The sequence below is a fragment of the Myiozetetes cayanensis genome, unplaced genomic scaffold (assembly GCF_022539395.1).
Source record: "Myiozetetes cayanensis isolate MyiCay16 unplaced genomic scaffold, myiCay2020 scf5-8, whole genome shotgun sequence".
Lineage (NCBI taxonomy): Eukaryota > Metazoa > Chordata > Aves > Passeriformes > Tyrannidae > Myiozetetes > Myiozetetes cayanensis.
In genome coordinates, this window is record NW_026087742.1 from 115,188,161 (window position 1) to 115,212,138 (window position 23,978).

A 23,978-nucleotide genomic window follows, 5' to 3' on the forward strand; every position below is an offset into this window, starting at 1 on the left:
TATGTAGTATTTGTACTGTATATACTATACACATAGTATATCATACATATAATTTTATATATAGCATATATATACTGTATATACACACTGTGTATATGCCATATATACACGATATATGTACACATATCTATACATATACACACTGTATATATACGCATAAATATGCATATAGATACATACATATGTAGATACATATATATATGTTTATATCTATATATGTATATATGTGTACATATACTGTGTTGCTCGGTTGCCAGCTGGGGCGAAACGACAACAACTTTCTATACTATATACACCGTATATACAGCATTTATAGCATATTTCACATATATAGCACATTATATGCATTATATACAGTATTTATAGCATATTTCACATATATAGTGTGTTATATAGAGAGTCTATTCCTCTCCCTCACGGCGTTGCCCTCACTCAAGATGGCGGAAGGCGCCTCCCTCAGGCACCTGTTGCCACGGCGGCCGCCGCTTCCTATTGGCTGACGCGGGGCAGGGGGGCCGCGGCGGCGGCTTCCTATTGGCTCGGACGGCGCGGGGTGTTAAGGAAACAAAATGGCGGGCGCGGGGCGGGTGAAGCCGTCCCGGCAACGTCCGCTCCGCCGCCCCCGCGCGGCCCCGGCCATGGAGGAGCCGCCGCTCCGGGAGCCGCCGCCGGCCGGGGACGGAGAGGAGGAGGAGGAGGAGGAGGAGGAGACGGACACGGAGTGGAGCTTCGTGGACGGCGAGATGGAGGCGGTGGCGCTGCGGGACCTGCCCACCGCCACCATCGCCTGCAACCTGGACCCGCGCGTGTTCCAGGACGGGCCGTGCCGGGTGAGCGGGGCCGGGGGGGGAAATCGGGCTCTGCTCCCGGGGAACAGGGACAGGAGGAGAGGGAACGGCCTCAGGCTGTGCCAGGGGAGGCTCAGGTTGGATACCGGAGCAATTCCTCCATGGAAAGGGTGGTTTAACCCTCGGCACTGCCCGGGCTGGATCGGGCACGGCGGGCGGATCGGGAGCTCCCCTCCAGCCTCGGGGCTTCAGCACCAGCGCCCTCCCGGCTTAATTCCTTTGATTCCCGAACCCTCCGCTCAGGGACAAGCTCCGCGCAGACCAGAATGGGGAAAAAAAATGAGCCTTATCCTGCTGTGGTTTTGCCTTTTTTTTTTTTTAATACGTTTTTATAGTTGGTTTTCTTATCAGGCTCTTCTTTCCTGGTGTCTTTCCTACTGAGGGAGGTGCTCAGCTTTTTCAAACAGGTGGGAGTCGAATGGACTTGAAAAATGAGGCAATGAGGGTTTAAACCCCCCTAAAATAATCGCCTGCCCCTCAGTGAGACACCACTTGGAGCTGTTGTTGTCCCACATCTCAACCTGCTGGCGGCTGTAAAGTATTAAAAGTAGGAGATGCGGCTCCACTATATTGCAGTTTCTCAGGTTATGTAATTTTTAATGGCAATATATTTAATTTTTTTGGGTGTGTCGTAGAATTCCGGACTGGTTTGGGGTGGAAGGGGCCTTAAAAGATCCGTATGGGCACCTTCCAGCAGCCCAGGTTGCTCCAAGCCCTGTCCAGCCTGGCCTTGGACACTCCCAGGGATGGGTCTTTGAACACTTAAACCGCTTTTCAGTCTTTCTTTTATTATTCCAATTAATCTCTGTCTCCAGTAATTTAATTTAGACGAGGACAAAAGTCTTAGGTGTCCTTAAAACGACAATAAAAAATTGGTTTAACTTCCTTTCCCCCCCCCCCTTTCTAAGAGCTGCAGCAGGAAGGGATGCAGATTCCTTAAGATAATAACACATTAATTAGATGTTCATCATTAATTAGATGTTCATCATCTCAGCACAAACCCACCCTTGGATGACAACTCATTACTGCATAAATGGCATTTCTGAGGCAAAGAATGGGAGAATTATCTTGAACTTGAATAAACAGGTGTGTCCAAGGAGGGAAGAAAAGCCTCGAAGTTTTATAAATAATGCAAAATAAAATAAAAAAAAAGAGAGAGAAGAGTCGAGGGACTGGACACCTGGTGATTAAAAACGTGCTAGTTGTACCCAGGCTTTTAAGAGGTGGAAAAAAATCAGCTTAAGTGTCAGGGAACTGAACTTTTAAGCATGGAAATACATAATTTAGCTGCAGTTAATGCAGTCAGAGAGGTGGGGAATGACTTGAAAGCTGCAAACCCGTGAATGCTGGGTAGGGAAACTGGCTTTGGTTTTTAATAGTGCTTTTATATCTCTTTAATTTCTTTCTTTAGATATTTTAAGAGAACCGTGTGGTGATGAAGGGAGGAGGAAAGGGGTGTAAAATAAACCACCAGACACTGAGTTTTCTAAATATCCTGTGATTTTGGGTGTGCTTTGGTGCTTTTCTGTGAACTTTCTACTGCTCCCAGAGCGGGTAACCCTCCTAAAATACCTTCTCCGTGTAGTTAATGTTCCTTTTTTTCCTTCAGAAGGGCCCCTTAATAATCCTGGATTGCCCTATTTGGGGAGGGTTGATCCAATCAAAGGTGAGACAGGACAGCTATTTCTGTTTTCACCCTTCCCAAACACTGATTGGGGCTTGAAATGCTGCTTGAATTCATTGTTCTTCCCCTTTTTTTACTTTTTAAAAATTTTATTATTGTGCTGTCGATGTCCCAGTTGAGAAATCTGAAGTTTTATTTCGTTTGTGACCCCAATCTCTTACAAAACAGACCCTCCTATCAAGAAAAATTGTATTAAATGACAGTTTGTTCTCTGCTTTATTCTCCTAAGAAATAAAAATACCTCATGGCTGGTTCTTTTATTATCAGCCCCTAAATCTTCCAGAGAACACTTAAATTCTCAGTTTCGGAATACCTGTAAATTCTGTGTCTTTTGCTTTATTCTTAAACACAAGAAATTAACCTTAAATGAAGATTTTTGATCTCTAGGTCAGCAATTGTGCTTTTATATCTTCCCATCCTCCTCAGTTGGTAATTCCATTTTTTTCAGGGCTTTTTCTGTGTCAGTGGAGGACACTCAGGGTGGGTTTTGTTTGTTTTTTTTTTTCCCTAGAACTTTGTGCTGTCAAAAGGCACTAAATAAACTTCCATGGATGCTGGAATTCTAGAGGGATGTGACACTGGCTGGAAAACTTCTGGGTTTAGGATGTGGGACGTGCTTTAGGACTGATTCTGGTGGGTTTGGAGGTCTCTTCCCACTTTAATAATTCCATGATAATTCTGCTCTTTTTCCCTGAGTTCCTGCAAATCAGTGAAAGCAGCTGCAGCTTTTCCAGAATTAACAACAACTCCTGAAAAATGGGCTTTTCTGTGGCGGGAAGGGTTTTCCTCTGGGAAAACTTTGCTGGAAGGGGGGCTAAGGAATAGATGGAGCCCGTTGGAAGTGGGCTGGAAGTTGGGATGAGGCAGCTTCCTCCTGCAGGGTGTCCTCACATAACCCCAGAGAGACAGAGAAACTGTCTGGGATTATTTATGGAGCAAAAGGAGAGAAATATTCTGGCTGTGCTGGAAGGTAAAGCCTAAAGAAGGTCAGAAATCCCTGGAGCTGTGTAACCTGGAAGAGCAGTGCTCAGGTGTGCTGGATCCTGGAATCCTGGATTAGGATCTAATTTATTGTAGAATAATGGGATTTTATAACAAAACACAGCTGTTTAATGTAATAGTTTAATAAGTATATTTATTTCAATAATAATAATATTATCATATAATAATATAACTGTATAACTGCAATATAACCTTTTCATATAATATTTTAATATAATGATCTCAATATAAATATAAATATAATTAATTAGATAATGTACTTTTATAACTATAGTGTATCCATTTAATATTTCAATGACTATAATGATCTCAATGTAAATATAATTAATAATATAATATAATTTTATAACTACAATGAAACCATTTCATATAATACTTTAATATAATGATCTCAATATAAATATAATTCATTTTATAATAATATAATTTTATAATAATATAACTAATTTATATGATATTTTAATAAATATAATGATCTCAATATAAATGCAATTCATTATAAAATAATAGAATTTTATAACTATAAGGTAACAATTTAATATACTATTTTAATATAATGATCACAATGTAAAAATAAGTCACTATATAATATAATTTTATCACTATAATGTAACCATTTCATATATCTTAATAAATATAATATCAACATAAATATAATTATCTAATATAAATCTATAATATATAACTCTAATATAACAATGTCACACAATATTTTTATAAAAATAATTTCAATAGAAATATAATGTTGAATATATCTATTTTAGAATTATAATAAATACAATAGAATATTTTATCACTATAACAATCTCAATATAAATATAATTTATTCTACAATATCATAATTCCACCTTCAAAATCCTGCTTCTCCTTCAGCCTTATGCAGCAAAAACTTGTTGTGAACTCCCCTAAAACTAAAGCTGTTAAATGAGCCCCGTTTTTAGACCTTTTTAATGGACTTTCAACCCGCTGAAACAATCCTGAGATGGATTTGGGGGGGCTTTAAACACTGGAGCGATGACTGCAATCACTTCTGCCTGCCAGGACCTTTGTGAGGCTGCTGAGGAGTTTGGAACAAACCTTTCTTTATCCAACAATGCCCAGTTTTTGGTAATCCCTTCCTGTCCCAACCACGGGGCTCCTTAATCCTGTTCCTTAAAGCTCCTTAACCCTCTGGGATCCCATTCCGGGCAGGATCCTGCAGGAAAAGAGGAGCGTTTTTCCAGGATCCCGGCTCTGCCTTCGCCAAAACCTTCCCCCAGGGCATATAAAACTTATTATTTAGTGGCCTCTGTGATTCCCTCCAGATATTCTGAAGGGTTTCATTCTCCCTCTGCCAAAAAAAGCAACTTTTTTCACAGTGCTTGTAGTTTTTCAGTGCTGTTGCTTTCCAAAAAAAAAAAAAAAAAAAAAAGCCCAGGGTTAAGGCTGTGGTTCAAAATCACATCCCAATAGTCTGGTTTTACTTTGAGCAATAAAACCATTAAAAATTTTAATCAAACAAATAAAATACATATAATATTTTTATTTTACATTTAATATTGATATTACATTATATTAGTATTTTCATAGATGTAAAAAATGGGGTGGCACTGATTTGTGAGTGGTGTCTGGTATATAATATATATATACACTATAATAAATATAATAATATATAGTATATATAATATATCTGTACATTAAGTGTATAATAAATATAAATTAATAACTCTGAATACATTTTAAAAGCACAGGGATTTAGGGCATCACTTTTCTGAGAGGTTCCATTGCCTGGTTTAGAGGTACCTGATTTATAGCTTTTGTCTCTTCCTCCCAGCACTTTTTACTGCCTGAGATAAACCAGAATGCCATTTTTTTTTTAATTAATTAGTGAGTCATTGTTTATTACTGCCCCCCCCCCTCATAAAGCAGAGCTGTCAATACTTAGTCAATTTGATTTATTAAAATTAATCAGGGATAAATCCTCCTCTGCCCTTTGCAGATGGTTCACGAGTTGGGGTTGAAGTGTCTGTATAAAAGACCTCTTAAAAATCAGGATGTTTTCCAAGTAAAAACTGCCTGAAAGGCAAGAATTGTTTCTTTTCCTTTTGTTTTTTTCCTAGAGTTGCTGCTTCCTTTCTCTGTAGAAATAGAAAACTGGAGTAGCTGAGCTGGTGATAAAAGCTGGAATGTTAAAATAAATTGGTTTTTTTTTTCCCATTTCCATTTTTTTTTTTTTAGGCAAAGAAGCCCTTCAGAATCCATATATATTTAAACAAAACACTTCTGTGGGTTTGTACTTAAAATATCCCCTCCCTTCTGATAACCCCAAAAATGGAGATACTGTTATTAAATACATTAAGGACTGATATTTTTGGCAGAGTTTGTTAATTATTATGATTATTTTTTTATAGACTCAGATAATCCCTCAGAGCTGGTGGCAGTAGGAATATTTCCATTACCGTGGAAAGCTCAGGATAGATTTTAGTGCTGGGAATATTGGCTGTAAATGGTGTTCTCCCCTTTCCCGAGGGGATGTTCTCCCAGTTCCCGAGGGGATGTTCTCCCAGTTCCTGAGGGGATGTTCTCCCAGCTCCAGAGGGGATGTTCTCCCAGCTCCAGAGGGGATGTTCTCCCAGCTCCAGAGGGGATGTTCTCCCCAATCCCGAGGGGATGTTCTCCCCGTTCCCGAGGGGATGTTCTCCCCGTTCCCGAGGGGATGTTCTCCCCGTTCCCGAGGGGATGTTCTCCCAGCTCCAGAGGGGATGTTCTCCCAGCTCCAGAGGGGATGTTCTCCCAACTCCAGAGGGGATGTTCTCCCAACTCCAGAGGGGATGTTCTCCCAATTCCTGAGGGGTGTTCTCCCAATTCCTGAGGGGATGTTCTCCCAATTCCTGAGGGGATGTTCTCCCAATTCCTGAGGGGATGTTCTCCCAATTCCTGAGGGATGTTCTCCCCATTCCCGAGGGGATGTTCTCCCAATTCCTGAGGGGATGTTCTCCCAATTCCTGAGGGGATGTTCTCCCAATTCCTGAGGGATGTTCTCCCCATTCCCGAGGGGATGTTCTCCCAGCTCCAGAGGGGATGTTCTCCCAGCTCCAGAGGGGATGTTCTCCCAGCTCCCGAGAGGATGTTCTCCCAGCTCCCGAGGGGATGTTCTCCCAGCTCCCGAGGGGATGTTCTCCCAGCTCCAGAGGGGATGTTCTCCCAGCTCCAGAGGGGATGTTCTCCTAGCTCCAGAGGGGATGTTCTCCCAGCTCCAGAGGGGATGTTCTCCCACCTCCAGAGGGTTGTTCTCCCACCTCCAGAGGGTTGTTCTCCCACCTCCAGAGGGTTGTTCTCCCACCTCCAGAGGGGATGTTCTCCCACCTCCAGAGGGGTGTGGACCCTCCTTTGCAGGGTGGGTTTTATTTTTAATGGAGTTTTTCCCAGGGTCACATCCCATCCAGCCCATGGCAGGGATCTCTTGGCTCATGGAAACTCTGATGAAGGGCTTGGATTTTCCTCAGCTCCGGGGTGCCAGGCAAACAGCTGCTGGTGCAGGCAGTGGAAAGTGTGAATAACTCCAGCCTGGGGTTGTATAATCCAAGGAATAATGGGATCAGAGCAGGTGAAATCATTGGGGCTCTATTAAAAACACCGAGTGTGTGTTCACTCCTCATCACTGAGGAGAGCCCATCATCAGTGAGGCAGCAATAAAGCCTTCCCAGCAGGATTTGGGCATTTGTCCTGTGGGAAGGGAGTGGAGGAGAAGATATATAATATATATAAGGTATATGTTGACTTTGAGCACATTTAAAAAGCTTTTCTTTCGCTATATCCCAATATAAACCCGCTTTTAGAAACCTCACCCAGAGCAGAGGAAGTGCAGGAATTGTTCAGGAGATGGTTCAGGAGAGATTGGTCCTTAATTAACTGCTTGGGTCGCAGCTGAGTCGTGTTTTCCTTCCTTCCTGAGCTGCCAAAGTAAAATTCCATTTTTATCTGCTGGGCTGCAGTGATTTTCATCTCCCCTGCTGAAAAAAGGAAAAAAAAAAGGAAACCCAAAAATTCCTGCAGCAGAAGTTAAAAAGAGATTTGGTTCCTAAACCAAAAAAAAACACTGCCTTGAATGTTCAGGAAGTTAAAATGTTTTCAGGAGTTATTTTCTAATGCTGGTCTTTGTTTATCTACCTCCAATCAAAACCATAAAAATCAAAGAAATTTAATGCAGCCTCGAAGCTTCATTGTTAAATACCTTAAAAGCTTTCAGTGTGATGCTGATGTGCCCCTAAAGGTCTGAGAAAATTCCTGTATACCAGAAATTCAGGGGATTCAGGATAAAATCCAGACTTTTCTGTGGCACCTTTTTATTACATTTTATTGTCTTATCAAGGCCAGGTTGGAGCAGCCTGTTCTCGTGGAAGGTCCCGTGGCAGGAGGTTTGGAATGAGGTGATCTTTAAGGTCCTTTCCAACACATTTCATCATCTTTATTTAGTATATTTTTAAACCCTTCTGAAATTTCTGGGTGCTTTTAATAAATTCTTAGAGGTACAACAACTTAATATCACATTAAATTGCCTTTTTTTATATTCTTTTTTTGCTCTGCTCCCAGAACATTCTTAGAAGGTATTTTGCAACTTCTCTCCCATGACTTCAGTGGAAAATTTCATTCCTTGAAGTTCACAAAAGCCCAGCCTGGTTCTGAGCAGCTCCCGTGTTGGAGTCTCATTTTGAATTTCCTGGCACTCTTGTTTTGTTTTTTTTTTCCCTGAGTCACAGGGAGTGTGTCAGAGGATGGGCAGGACCTGCTGCTCCTCTGGGATGATCTCTGTGAGGTTGGAGCGAAACAAACAGTATTGTTGTTAAAAATATCCCCAAACACGGGATTTTTCCGTCTCTTGATCTTTGCACTCCCTCAAGGAGCAGTTTTGCCATAACCCAGTTGTGGTTTTCGGTTGTAAATTGTTAATTTTAGAATTACTTTTCATTCTCCTTCATGAGGGTTATGGCCACACCTTCAGTGTGGGACAGTCCTTGTGCCTGTCACAGGTGCCAAAACACTGTAAAAATGTACAAATGTTTGGGGACAAATCCTGCTTTACTTCTCAGAAATGCTTTTTTACTTTGCAGAAATGGCAGCTGAAGATCAAAATAAAAATAATAATAATATTAATGATAGATCTCTGACCCCACAGACGGTGCTGAAGGTGTGTTTGAAGCCTGAGAGATGCACAGAGTGTTTGTTGATCAAAGGGAATGAAGCAGTATAAAATAATGTTACTGAAATCTTTCCTAGGCTAAGCCTGGCTTAAACTGCCAGAGCTCAGTGCTTGGGACTGATAATTTAATCACCTTTATTAGGAGAGCAGTTACCCCACCATTTTATCCTTAAAAACTGCCCAAGTGGGAACTGGAAGCACAAGGGGAAGGATCCTGGGAAAGGCAAGGAACAGGAGAACAAAAATCCTTGGATCTCCAAATCCAAACCCGAAGAATGAGCCTGAACTAAGAAGTGCTGAAAGGTCCTAAAAAACCCAACCAGGCCACCTTCAGTCTTGGAAGTGAATAATCTCATTTTTTAAAATAGGTTGGATGTGGGACACCAGAGTTTGGGACATCAGATTAATGAACAGAGATCCACTGGATTGATTTCATATATTTGCAAATTATTGTTTAATATATATTTGTACATTTAATCTTCATTTTATATTTATATTTATATATATAAAACTGTGTTTGCTTAAAGGCTGAGCAAACACAACAGGAGCCATTCCATGGACTGGGATGTTGCTGTTGTTGTTGTTGTTGTTATGGGAACTTAATGAAGTTCCTGGGGAGAGGCACTGGCAGCACTCAGGGCCAGAATAGCTGCAGGGTATCCCATGAGGGCACCTGGGGGCCTTTGTTCCTTCCATGGAAAACAGGGCTGGGGGTGGAGTTTCCAAAACAGGCGCTGGGGGACTGTGAGAGCAGGTAAATGAGGAATGTGAGAGCTCTCCTGGGAACAGCACAGGGAGCTGCTGGAGAGAGCCCAGAGGAGGCCCCAAGAGGATCCCAGGGCTGGAGCAGCTCTGCTGGGAGGAAAGGCTGGCACAGCTGGGATTGTTCAGCTGGACAAGAGAAGCTTTGGGGGGACCTGAGTGTGGCCTTGCAGGGCCTGAAGGGGCTCCAGGAAAGATGGAGAGAGACTATTCCCAAGGGCTGGAGGGACAGGACAAGGGGAATGGCTTCAAACTGCCAGAGGGCAGGGATAGATGGGATATTGGGAAGGAATTGCTGGCTGGGAGGGTGGGCAGGCCCTGGCACAGGTTGCCCAGAGAAGCTGTGGCTGCCCCTGGATCCCTGGAAGTGTCCAAGGCCAGGCTGGATAAACTTGGAGCAAGCTGGGCTGGTGGAAGGTGTCCCTGCCCATGGCAGTGGGTGGGATGAGATGATCCTTAAGATTCCTACCATCCTGGGATTCCATGATTCATTCTATCATTCTGTGATCAAAATAGTTTCCAGTGTTACAAAATTATTCCTAATCCCAAGTGAAGGTTGAATGATGGATCTGAGAGTGATGTTACACGGGGTTGGAATTTCTCAGGTGTCGCAGAATCCCAGAAGGTTTGGGTTGGAAGGGTCCTTAAAGCCCATCCAGTGCCACCCCCTGCCATGGGCAGGGACACCTTCCACCAGCCCAGGGTGCTCCAGCCTGGCCTTGGACACTTCCAGGGATCCAGGGGCAGCCACAGCTTCTCTGGGCAGTGGCAGCACCACCTTTGTCCTGTTGAATTCCACAGAGGATAAAGAACATGGAAAACATCCCACGGAGCTCCACCATCCCCACAGCTCATCTGCACATTAAACAAGCTGAAGTTTCCTTATTTTCTGAAGTGGGACAGGAGCAGATGAGGATCCTGGAAGTGTTGGGAAGGCTCAGTTAACTCTGGCTCAGCTGGAGTGACCTGAGCTTTGGGCAGGTCCTGAGTTGGTCTCATCAAGACCTTGAGGCATTTCAGGAACCAGCCAGGCCTGGAGCTTCAGGGAACTTGGAAATATTTCACAACCCACCCCCACTTATGGAAAAAAACTCCTCTTTGAAGTGTTGTGACTTCCAAGAAAAGAACAGGCTTTTAAGAGGTGATGGGAATAGAGAGGCTCTGTCTTCATTACCTTTAAATAAACATCAAGTAACAATTAAAAGCTTGGTTTTTAGGGTGTCTGAGGCTGGAGGGAATGTGAAATCTAGGAAAGGCAGTGAAAGTTACGCATAAAATTTAGTTTTTCTAATATTTCAGGGCAAAAAGAAGTTAAAATCAAGAGCTGAGAGAAGGAAGGCCCTAAAAAAACCTGTTTGTCTCTCCAGCTCAAAGATCCCAATTTACACGCTGGCCAGGGAGAACATCTTGCTTTACATGCTGGGCAGACTTTGGGGAATGTTTTCCAGGAAAGTTGAGCCCAGCCATGAATCACTTAGGGAAAACCCAGTGGAAGGAATGAGCCACCCTGGGCCTTTCTGCTGGCAGGAAATGGTGCAGCTTTCCATGATTTTATACAAATCATGGGACAGAAATTAAAAAAAGAGCTCTGGTTAGAGCAGCCACTGATAGAGCTGCTGCTCCTTGGCTTCCTAAAAATGCTTGGTTTGAAAGAAATAGAAAATTTAATGGCAGCCAAAAGGTCTTTCATCCCTGAACTCGCCTCTTCTACCTGTTTTTAGGGAATTTGAGGGGGCACTGACAGCAAAAGGTGACCTCACATGCAGTAAATTGGCCCAATATTTCGTTATTAAATTCTAATAAATATATTATTTCGTGTTATGAGTGTAATTGTCAGCCAGGTTCTCCCCTCTGGGTGTTTTGCCTCTAGAAATGCCTTTGGAATGTGCTGTGAACTTCCATGGTTTTGGCACTGGCAGGTGTGACCTGAGTTAGTTATTCTAACATTAGTTATTATTCTAATATTAGTTATTCTAATAACTAATTCTGAGAGTTATTCTAATAATTATTCTACGAGTTATTCCAGGCTTGCAAGGCCAAAAGAAATCAGAAATTCCAGGAAAAAAAGTGTTTGAGGTGAGGGAGAACAGCTTGGAATCTTCCTGGGGGTGAATCCTGGGGGAATTTTTGGTTTTGGGAGGGAATTGCTTGGACTTAGAAATCCTTTCAGGGATGTGAAGCTGAATATTTTTTAATGCCTGACAAATCTCACTTGTTGCCCCTTTCCTTGCCAAGGGCTGGTTCTCCCAAGGCTGATGCTTCCAGGATTTTTCCTGCTGTAACATTCCATGGAAATTCCCCAGGAGGCTCCAGACATTCCATGGTTTTTTTTGCTCTGTGATGACTTGGAGAAAATTCCCCTTCTCACTTCAAGGGCCGGTTTTCTTCCAGGGTTTTTTACTTCTTTTTACTTCTTCCATTTGGAAAGGAAACCACTTTTTTCCAGATCCTTCTTTAAAGCTTTAAGGAATGTCCTGAGGAGATTATCCCTGGCTGGTGTCTGGATGTGGATTTTTAGACTCCCAGGATTACTGGCACTGAACAGAGAGTGCTCCTTAAAAATTCCCAACCTTTTAATATTCCTAGAGATGTTTTCCCCTTCCCAGAGGAGAACAAACCTCGTGTGGGATTCCTAAACCCTCCTCAGTCAGAAATTATTCCTTGTGTTTTCCAACCCAGCTCCTCTGGGCTCGATGGATTGTAGTTCCCAAGAGCAGGATGGCTTTGAGGAAGGAATTCCAGGGCTGGTCAGGCTTCCAGGTGGAATTACAGGAATTAGGGATAAATGAACATCATAATTCCTCACTTTAGGTTTGGTTTTATTCCAAAATATCACTTCTTGAATGAGATACAGAGATTTTTTCCCTGGAGGGCTTCGTTCTTCCCTCAGCAGGTTTATTTGGGATGGATTTAAGATCCCAAAGTGTTGGAAGCATTTTCCAGATGGAAAATGGAACCTGACATGACGGGAAAAAATACCTGCCACTAAATTATGTATGAAAATGTTTGTTCCCTCCCAGAATAACCAAATGAGGGGAAAACCGTCATCCATTTACTCTGGGCCATTTGAGTGTGTTCCCTGCAGGAGTGGAAACACGTTGGAAAAAGGCATTTACATTTTGGAATGTGCTCACTCCAAACCTTTTCTGGGTGAGTCTGGTTGGTTACTCAGATGTTCTGGAGGGGAATTTCCAAGGGGCCCCTTTGAAGCTGCCGGTCAGCGAGCAGGAATTCAGCGTTTAGGGCTTGGAAATGGAAGGGCAAGTCATGGATTTTTCCAAGGAAGGAAAAAGCCACGCTGTAGGTATTTTATTTTTCAGGTGGCGGGCTGGAAAACTGTCCCACGTGGAGTCTGTAAATGGAGTTTTTGGGACAGAGCCCAGCTCTGTATGTTCATTTGGGATGTCTGTGGGGTCCATTTAAATCATGAAACAGCTCAGAGATTTCAGGCCCTTCAAGAAAAATAAGGACAAACAGCTCCTGTCCTTGGCTCTGCTGTTGGATTTTACCTTAAAAAATGTGGACAACCCTCTCAGGAACAGGGGGAGATTGTTGGAGTGTCCTGGATGATCCTTGGGGGTCCTTTCCCACTTAGGATATTCCAGGATTCTTCTTTATTCTCCTTTTGAGATAACAATAACTGCAGTTGACCTTTGGGAGGGATTTTTTCCTTCTGTCACATCCACAGCTGTTGAACTGAGGTGCAGAAAATGAGTAAATGAAACTGGAGAAAGCCTGAGCTGCAATTCCCATTCCTGGGAGAGGGGAGAATTCAAAGGAAGCAGAAATAAGGCTGGAACTTCCCAGAACTCTTTGGAAGGGCCTGGGGCAAGTGGACAAGGGGGAAGGGCTTCAAACAGGCACAGAGTAGGGTTAGATTGGGAATTAGGGAAAAATCCTTCCCTGTGAGGGTGGGGAGGGGCTGGGATAGAATTCCCAGAGAAGCTGTGGCTGTCCCTGGATCCCTGGAAGTGTCCAAGGCCAGGTTGGAGCAATCTGTGCTAGTGGAAGGTGTCCTTACCCATGGCATGGGGTGGCACTGGATGAGCTTTAAGGTCCCTTCCCACCCAAACCAGTCTGGGATTCCACATAATATTAAAGTCTAATCTTCTAATACTTCTCTTTTACACCATGTGAACAGTGACAGACCTGGTGCCAGCATCCCAATCTTTTACATATTCCTGGAGGGAAACACAAAAATATTCCTTTGGCTTTCTGGTTTTCTGACACCCCCCTGATCATCGTTCCCCCAGGGTTAAAAGGCCAGGTGGCAGTTTTGGTTTGGTTTCCTTCCATCTCCACTGAAACTTTTCTCAAAAGACCAAAAAAAAAAAAACGAAAAATAAGTCCAGATATTTTTATCTCCCTTTGTACATTCCTGATAAAAGGTCAGTACAGAGGAGAAAAAGCAGAAGGAAGGAATCTGTGTCAGCTTGTCTTTATTCCCCACTCAGCATCTAAATCAGGAGTGAATCAGAGCTCATTAAAGGTTCACATAAACCAATTAAAGAAGCCCAACTGCTTTGTCTTTGAGCAACCAGGGGTTTGTTTCCAGAGCTGTTCTGGAACAGTCAAAGGTGCTGGAGCGTGTGCAGGGAAGGGAAGGGAGCTGGGAAGGGGCTGGAGCAGCAGGAGGGGCTGAGGGAGCTGGGGGGGCTCAGCCTGGAGAAAAGGAGGCTCAGGGGGGACCTTCTGGCTCTGCAATCCCTGCCAGGAGGGGGGAGCCGGGGGGGGTCAGGCTCTGCTCCCAGGGAACAGGGACAGGAGGAGAGGGAACGGCCTCCAGCTGTGCCAGGGGAGGCTCAGGTTGGCCAGGAGGAGGAATTTGTTGCTGGCAAGGGTGGTGAGGCCTTGGCAGGGGCTGCCCAGGGAGGTTTGGAGTGCCCAGCCCTGGAGGTGTCCAAGGCAGGCCTGGCCGTGGCACTCAGTGCTCTGGGCTGGGGGACAGGGTGGGGATGGGGCACAGGGGGATCCATGGGCTGGGAGGGCTTTTCCAACCTCAGGGATTCCAGGATTCTGTGCCCTTGGTGTCTGTGCCTTTCCCTCCCCATCCCTCCTGGGGAGCTGTCACAAGGTGGTTGTGTTTGAGGGAGACCTTCCAGCCCCACCCCTTGTGCAGCAGCTGCAGCTCCTTCTTGTGTCGCTGCCACCGCTTAAGCATCTTCCCATTAACCCTGAGGGCCCATCTCTCTGGAACTTTGGTCCCTGCTCACCCTTTCCCCCCTGTCCAAGCCCATTTCCTCATCCCCCTTGGCTCCCCCTCCCCCTGGGATGTGCAGGGCTCCAGCTGTGCTCACTCTCAGGGAATGCGTGACACGCCTGAAGAATCCATGAATCCCACTGGAAGCATGTGCCCTGTTCCCTGCACCTCTCCCTCCTCTCCACGCAGCTTATAAATAACTTCACAGCTGCTCCCTGCTCCCAAAACAACATGTTCTTCATCCACGAGGTGCCCCCTCACTCAAGAAATAATTATCCAAAGCCCATTTTTGTTTTAGGAGCTGATGGTTATAAAAATGCCCTTTATTTTTTTTTTTCCCATTAAATTATTCCATTTTCCAATTCCACACACCTGTTCATTACCCTCCAGATTTATCTCCCCCCTCTCCTTGTGCTGTTACTCAAATAAATAACCTTGGAAAGGTGGGATTGCAGCTGGATTTTCCTGGTTCCAGTGGTAGGAATACCTGGTGCTTCCTTTATTTCATAGTTTCCCTCCCCTCCCCAACAGGTCCTAGATTGAGTTATAATATTCTTTTTTTCATGGAATTTTAAAAAGCATCTTCCTGAAGGTTGTTCTGACCATCTGGAACCCAAATTCTCTCCGTGCTGGGGGTGAGGGGATTGTTTCTTTTTAGGACTGACCTTGCAAGAACTTTCTCCTTCCCTTTTTTCAAGTCTCCCGACCCAATTCCTGCAAAAAAAGGGGTCTCATGATATTATCATTTCTGTAAATAGATGCTGTCCTATAAATATTATCACCTGTAGAGAATGATGGAATTCAGGTGAAGCAGTTAATGAGTTTACACAGAAAGAAATAGAAATAGAGAGTTTTGGATTGCCATTTATCCACTGTTAATTTTAGGTGTGTGAGGGGATTTGAGTCCCCTGTCTCAAGCACATGTAAAGGTTTGAAATCTTCATAGCTTTTTGTCTCGTTGCCCTGTGGTTTTGCCTGATCTCTTGAAAAACGAGCAGTCATTCCTCTGTTTCCTGTTTGGAAAAGGGAGATTTTTTTTGTTGGAATAGCTACAAATCTAAAGCAGAGGTGACAACGCACCCCAGGCACGTGTGGCCAGATTTTATCGTCGGCCCAGTTCGGTCCTGCCTCTGCTATAAATATTTTACATTTACATTCCCAGTGCTAATTGTGCTGAGCCAGTGCTCTGCTCGACGCTGCTGGCAGCATTCCAGCCGTTTTCCTGGAAAGACCTCCGGATGTTGGAGTTTCAGAGCCGTTTCTCAGATGCTCCCGTTCAGAACTCCACACACGCTTTGACGGGGCACAGGCACCTCATCCCAGGGAATCAGATGCCTCAGCTCCCTTAAAACCACCCCTGTTCGTAGGGCTGGAAATCCAAGGCTTGGGATGTTTGCAGGGCTGTGGAATAGCGAGTGCTCGGTGTGTAAACACCGGGAATGAGCCGCAGGGATGGTCCCGGCTCCTGCTCCGGCCCCTTTTTCCGTGTTGTCATCATCGTGTGTGGGCGTCGCCTCAATCCTCGGCGACTTGGAAAACCAGTTTGTGGGCTTGGATTGCCGGGCTCTGATTCCTTTGCTGTAAATAAAGCTCTTTGTGCAGTTTATTCTGGGATGCCAAAGGGTTTTTCCACGGGAAGGAGGTGTTTTGTTGGGAGTTGTTTCTCTGCTGATGCTCCCTGTGTGGACTTAGACCTTCCTTCCTGATTTACTGCTTCCACTTGTATCTTTCTGGAATGGAACGTGGAGTGTGCAGCTCTGAAACACATCAAAGTTTTCCATCACCACAAAAACAGAAGGAATTGTAGAATTCTAGAATGGTGGAATAGTTTGGGATGGAAGGGACTTTAAAGATCATCCAGTTCCATCCCCACAGCGACACCTTCCACCAGCCCAGGTTGCTCCAACCTGGCCTTGGACACTTCCAGGGATCCAGGGGCAGCCACAGCTTCTCTGGGAATTCTATCCCAGCCCCTCCCCACCCTCCAAGGGGAGAATTCCTTCCTAACATTCCTGTTGTCCTTTAACACTCTGAGGGGCTGAGAATTCTGAGTCCTTTCTGCTGCCCCTGTTTGTGCTCTGGGTGTGCTTGGCATGGCAGAAATCTCTGTGGATAATTTAGAGCCATGAGTAGGTGTGTTGCTATTCCAGTCTCCTGGATTAGATGAGGCTCCCACTGCCAGTTTTCCCAGTGCTCAGGCTGTTGGAAGGGTTTTGAGGAGAAAAAGTATATTCCAGTAGGATTGATCTGCCAGGGAATGTTCCCTCAAAACAAACCCTGTCAGACTTGCAGAAAGAAATCGTGGCCAGGTCTCCTTTCAGTTGTCTTTCCTAGAGAAGCTGTGGCTGCCCCTGGATCCCTGGAAGTGTCCAAGGCCAGGTTGGAGCAAACTGGGCTGGTGGAAGGTGTCCCTGCCCATGGGATCATAAAATCCCAGGATGGTTTGGGTTGGAAGAGACCTCAAAGCCCATCCAGTGCCACCCCTGCCATGGGCAGGGACACCTTCCACCAGCCCAGGTTGCTCCAACCTGGCCTTGGACACTTCCAGGGATCCAGGGGCAGCCACAGCTTCTCTGGGCAACCTGGGACAGGGCCTGCCCACCCTCCCAGCCAGCAATTCCTTCCCAATATCCCATCTAAATGTGACTTTTTGATGTGACTCCTCACCAAGTTCCAAAAGAAAACAAACCCCACAACACAACCCCCCCACATGGAAAACATCCCCTTTCCTGAATCCCACTTCTTGAATCCCAATGGCAGGGAAAAGAAAAGGCTGGAGGATGTTTTTCAAAGCAGGAGAGAAAATTCCACTGTCAGGGATTTGTGCTCATGAACCCTTCACGTGTTAAACTTCCTGACTTTTCCAGTGGCTCAATGGGATGTTGAGAGGGAAGGAGCAGCCAGGTCTGGAGTGGGAGTGCAGGGATGACAGGGAGCAGCTCCAAGGGCTCCTGGAAAACCTGCCAGGGAGGAGAGACAAGAATGGCCTGGATTGGTCTGATTTATGCCTTGTGGGGGATCATTTTAGTGGCTCATGGAATTTCCAACACATTTACATTAATTTCCCTTCTCGGAACGTTCACTTTGCTGCTGTAGTTCTGGGCAGTTTTTATGACTCGCCTTTTTTATTAACTCTGTGGCCTCATCTCCTGCTCTCCCTTCCCTCTCCTACTGCACGTGGGTCTTAAATTATGGACTTAGTGTGGCATTCAGTCATTTTGTGTTCCCACTGTTCCATGCACTCCTTTGACTCCTTGTTTTTCCTTTCCCACCACAAGTATCCAGTGGAGGGTCAGGTGGTGTTGATGTTTGGGAAGACTTTAGGACTTCACTGAGCATCTTGTGTGTGATGTTCAGAACTCAGCTTTCCAAACTTGAGCCCTGGAATCTGCACCTCCCAAGGAAAAAGGGAAACCTGAGGAAGGGACCTTAGGGATCATCTCATTCCACCCCCTGCCATGGGCAGGGACACCTTCCACCAGCCCAGGTGGCTCCAACCTGGCCTTGGACACTTCCAGGGATCCAGGGGCAGCCACAGCTTCTCTGGGCAACCTGTGCCAGGGCCTGCCCACCCTCCCAGCCAGCAATTCCTTCCTAATATCTCACCTAAATCTCCCCTCTTTCAATCTGTACCCCTCCCCCATGTCCTGGCAGTGCAGTTCCTGATGACCAGTCCCTCTCCAGCTTCCCTGGAGCCCCTTCCAGAGGTCCCCACACACCCTTCTCCTCTCCAGGCTGGACAGCCCCAGCTCTCCCAGCCTGTCTCCATAGGGAAGGCTCTCCAGTCCCCTGAGGAATTTTGTGGCCTCCTCTGCACTTGTTCCAACAATTCCACGTCCTCCTCATGCTGGGAGCACCAGAACCCCCCTCTGCCCTGATGAATTGTGGTGTTAATTGGTCCCTAATGACACACACACCTTGAAGCAGGTGCTGCCCTTGCCCTCAGCCTCTCCCTGTGGGTCACTGGGGAGGCTCAAAGAGAAGGCAGAAAGCCCCAAACTCCCCAGGGGGAGATAAAAGGCAGAACAAAAGCTGGCCTGTGATAACATCAGAACATCAGCTCCACAAACTGATAGCCCGGTGGTGTTCCCGTTCCACACAGAGGGTTTGCAGGTCCTTACCCAGCAGTTCCAGGGGCCGAGGGAACATTTCAACACCACCAGGCTTTGGCAACAGGGGGTTGTGTAACTCTGGCTGCTGCTTTCTCCACCAGCTCAGGGTGAAGCTGCTCCTCAAACAGCCCTTGGTGAGCTGGGCAGGGCCACTGAGAGCTGGGGCTTTTCTTTGCAGGTTACAAGTGCTTGATTTGTAATAATTCAGGGTGGTTTGTTCAATACGCTCTGGCCTCGAGCTGAAAGAGGGTGGGGTTATGTGGGATATTGGAAGGAATTCTTCCCTGTGAGGGTGGGGAGGGGCTGGGATAGAATTCCCAGAGAAGCTGTGGCTGCCTCTGGATCCCTGGAAGTGTCCAAGGCCGGGTTGGACAAGGCTTGGAGCAACCTGGGCTGGTGGAAGGTGTCCCTGCCCATGGCAGGGGTGGCACTGGGTGGTCCTTTAAATCCCTTCCAACCCAAACCAGGATTGTGTGATTGTGACAAACCTCCCCCAAAAATGATGGTGGCAGTGATACAATGGAACACACTAGGACTGATTCCTTGGGGTTTTAAGGAGGCAGATGAACATCCCGGTGTGTAACAGTGGGAGACTCGATGTTTATTTTACATCTGGAGAACACACAGGGAAACAAATGGGTTTGTGAGGTGATAAATGTTCTCAGAACAGTCAGTTTGTTTACAGACAACACAGCAGGCTCCTTCCCTGCCTTTTAGATGACAAAGTGACATCTGAAAGGTGGCCTGGAGAGTCCTTTTCCCTGGCTCTCATGACGTGTAGGTGGCCCTGAGGACAGCATTTTAAATGTCTTGCTCTCCATGAGATCTGGGCATTAAAAAGTCCCCCCGAGGTGCTGCAGCCCCAGCTGTGCCAGGGACTCAGGCCCAGCTTAGAGCTGGATTTCTGATGAAAATGCAGCTCCTGGGCCCTGCAAAGCCCAGCCTGTTTCGCCTTCCCTGCCTGGGTGATTCATGGCCATATTTTCCAGGTGACATCCCCACCTCTGGGCTCTGGAGTCACCTTTGGCGCTTCCACATCCCGAGGCTTTCGGACTCAACACCCGAATTCCAGGGCAGGATCCAGATTTCTGTGTGAGCTCAGGGCCTTCAGTGCTGGTTGGGAATTCAGTGTGTTTGTTCCCAGTCCTGATATCTCTGATGGGATGGATGCATCCCTTCCTTCATGGGAAGGCTTGGAAACATGGGAAGCGCTGCCCAGGGAGGTTTGGAGTGCCCAGCCCTGGAGGTGTCCAAGGCAGGCCTGGCCGTGGCACTCAGTGCTCTGGGCTGGGGGACAAGGTGGGGATGGGACACAGGGGGATCCATGGGCTGGGAGGGCTTTTCCAACCTCAGTGATCCTGGGATTTTGAAGTGAGGACATGCAGGAAAAGGTGCTAAGAATTTGGTCTGAGCATTCTTTCACTCTTACCCCAAGGTAACCTTACAAAGCAGAGAGTTTTTCTCCTCAAGGGGGATTTTAGCCCCTGAAAATAGGGAATACTCTCCATCTGGATAGTTATCCATGGTTAAATATTTGTGAAATAAGGTGTTCAACTTAGGGACCGGCTGATTTTTGCAGGTATTCTATAAAACCTGCCGTTTTCCTAAGCCCTGAGTTATATTATCAAGAACTAAGTGCACACAGGGTTTGAGTTCAGTATGAATTTTGAGCTGAAGGCGCAAAGGAAAGTCCCCAAAAAGTTTGTAAAACTTCAGTTTAAATTTAATTAATTATTTGAAATGGTGACAAGTTTTTAAAACGGTTCTTGATTTAAAAAAAAACAGCAACAAACCCCACAAAACCACCCTGCTCCCAAAAAATCCACAAAAATCCTCCAGAAAAACCAAGAGAAACCCTCAAACACGTGTCCCATGCTAATTTTGGGAAATGCAGTGACATTGGGATACAAATATCCCAGAAAATGCCAGAAATGCAGGGTTTATCCCTTATCCCTGCTGTCAGCGCTTCAGGTTGTCCCTTAAATCCCTGGGGAAGCTCCTGTTAAAATAAAGAAACACGAAGCCACCCCAACCATCCATCCCAAAATAAAATCCCTCCCCAGTCCCTGAGGCTTGGGAAGAGTTTTTAATAAGGCGAGAGTGGGAATTAGTCCATATTGTTGCTTTGAAGAAGCTCCCAAATGAATTCCCCCTGGAATGTGAGGAAAATGATTCCTCCCTCCTCATCCCTGAATGCCAACCTGTGGATTTTTTTCCCAGAAAAAAACCCCAGTTGCCCTGAGGGATTTCTTTTCCATTCCCAAAGCCATATGTATATATTTATATAAACCTTATATATATATACATATATAGATAGATAATAATTGTTACTTTGAAAGAGCTTCCAAATGAATTCCTGCTGGAACATGAGGAAAATGATTCCTCCCTCCCCATCCCTAAATGCCAACCTGTGGATTTTTAAACTTTTTTATTCCCCCCCCCAAAAAAAAGACCTGAGGGGTTGCTTTTCCATTCCCAAAGCCTTCGACATTCCCCTCCCGGCCACTCAGATCCTCATCCCGGCGCTCCCCGCCGCTTCCCTTTGCTCACATTTTCCATCCGCGGCCGGGAGGAGCGAGGGCTGCGTGGAATGAGCGCCAGTGGAAAATATTCGCGGGGGCAGCAGCTGCAGGGCTGGATTTTCCATGCGGGGAGCCGGGAACGGGCGCGGGGAGGCGGGCACCGACGGATGGATGGCGTCAGCCCCTTCCAGCCAGCCCGGCGTGTCGTTCCCGGCCCCCTGGCTCGGCTGGAATTCTCCGTCACGCGCGGGGTGCTCCGGGAGGTTCCTTTGTCGGGAGGGGCCGGGCTCGCTGTGCTTTATAAACCCTCAAACCCTGCCGAGCGCGGGCCGGCCAAGATGCACTTGGGGCACGGCCGCGGCTCCCTCAGCTCCCTCAGCGCGCTCCTGGCCGGCCCGGCCGCCGCCGAGCTCTTCGAGCAGCCGGACACGCGGGTACGGCAGCCGGGGGGGGCTGCCAGGGGCTCATTTCGTTAATCCAGGGATTCATTCATCCAGGGATTCATTCATCCAGGGATTCATCGGGGGGAACAGCCCAGCGGAGGGCGCGGAGCTCCCGGTGCCGGCGGGAGCGACCCCCGCGCTGGGAGCGAGGCGGGGTTGGAGCTCCGAGCTCCCCCCTCAGAACTCCTTCACTGGCTGTACTCGGGCTCTCTGAGTTTTTAGGAAGTGCTTCCCTTGTTATTTTGGTAGTTAAAATTCACAAATTCACTTTCTGCTTTTCCTTTTTTTTTTTTTTTTTTTTTTTTGTGCCTGCCGCTGCCGTGTTTTAAAACCATAAGAAATCCTCTCGGGTTTGCGTTTTTAATCGATTGGCATAATGTGATGTATTTAATGGGTGTAAGAGAGTGTATTTAGGGGATAATGATGGGTATAATGTGAGGTATTTTATGGAGATAATGGAAGATATTTAGTGGATATAATGGAATTTATTCAAGGGTTATAAAATGATGTATTTCATGGATATAAGATATTCGGTGGATATAATGGGATATATTCAAGGGATATGATGTGAGATATTTAATGGATATAATATAAGATATTTCATGGATATAAAATATTTAATGGATATAATAGAATGAATTGATATAAGATACTTAAGGGATGTAATATAAAGTATTTAATGGATATAATGGAATATATTCAAGGGATACAAAATGAGATATTTAATGGATATAATACAAGATATTCAATGGATATAATGAAATATATTCCAAGGATATAGTGTGAGATATTTCATGGATATAATGTGAGATATTTCATGGATATAATGTAAGATATTTAATGGATATAATGGAATTTATTCAAGGGATATAAAATGAGATAGATATTTCATGGATATAAGATATTCAGTGGATATAATGGAATATATTCAAGGGATATAATGTGAGATATTTCATGGATATAATAGAATGAATTGATATAAGATACTTAAGGGATGTAATATAAGATATTTCATGGATATAATGGAATATATTTAATGGATATAATGGAATATATTCAAGGGATATAAAATGAGATATTTCATGGATATAAGATATTCAGTGGATATAATGGAATATATTCAAGGAATGGAATATATGGAATATATATAATATATATATAATGTGAGATATTTAATGGATATAATGAAGTATATTCAAGGGATATAAAATGAGGTATTTAATGGATATAATACAAGATATTTAATGGATATAATAGAATGTATTTAATGGATGTAAGATATTTAAGGGATATAATATGAGACATTTAATGGGTATAATGGAATGTAATGGATATATAAGATATTTAATGGATATAACTAATGTATTTGGATATAGTGTAAGATATTTGATAGATATAACAGGATGTGTTAAATGGATATAAGATATTTAATAGATATAAGATAGGATATTTAATGGATATAATAGAATGTATTTAATGGATATAATGTATTTGATGAATATAATGTGTTTAATGGATACAATATAATATACTTAATATATTTAATAGATATAAATCCTAACACAGTGACCTTAAGGACAAAAATCACATTTTATTGAGTTGACCAAGTGACATTTCTCACCTCTATAATCACACACATTAACTATATATATATATTCAAAATATAGTGGGGAAAAATGCTAAGTATAGGAGTAATATAGTAGGAAAAAAATTCAAAATATGGTAGGAAAAAATTCAAAATGTAGTAGTAAAATAGTAGGAAAAAATTCAAAATATAATAGGAACAAATTGCAAAATATAGTAGTAATATAATAGTAATATAGCAGGAAAAAAGTCAAACTATAGTTGTAAAAAATTCAAACTACAGTAGCAAAAAAAGGGCCAAATACAGTAGTAAAGAAATTCAAACTATGGTAGTAAAAAATTCCAAATATAGTAGTAAAAAAAAACCCAATGAGGTAATGTTTCTTTTGGCTTTGTACTGAACTTCTGGTAAGTTTTTAGGGAGAGAAAATACCTGACAGTGGGGGAAATTGGAATGTTTAATGTCTTGCCATCAGGGCAGTGAGGTCTGTGAGTGGTTCTGAGTGTGAGCAGAACACTTGGCAAGAGCCTGGAATCTCCTCCTCTGGCCTGGAATTCTGCAGGAAGAGGGGAAGCACTTTTTATATAAATCAGATTAAAAATAGCAATAAAGCAGGAAATGTTCATGGGCTTTGCTCTGCT

General features: G+C 44.7%; 1 protein-coding gene across 2 annotated transcripts in view; it reads left to right on the forward strand.

Annotated features, from left to right (window-relative positions):
* Positions 1 to 569: 569 nt before the first annotated feature.
* RCAN1 (regulator of calcineurin 1) overlaps positions 570 to 23,978 on the forward strand; it is a 29,492-nt gene continuing 6,083 nt past the window's right edge. Inside the window, exon 1 of one of the 2 annotated variants that reach the window (XM_050332879.1) lies at positions 570 to 830. In XM_050332879.1, coding sequence (XP_050188836.1) covers positions 570 to 830 — 261 coding nt within the window. Of the gene's footprint in view, positions 831 to 21,461; positions 21,744 to 23,978 lie in introns of those variants that run through there. The other variant, XM_050332878.1, reaches the window with a different exon arrangement.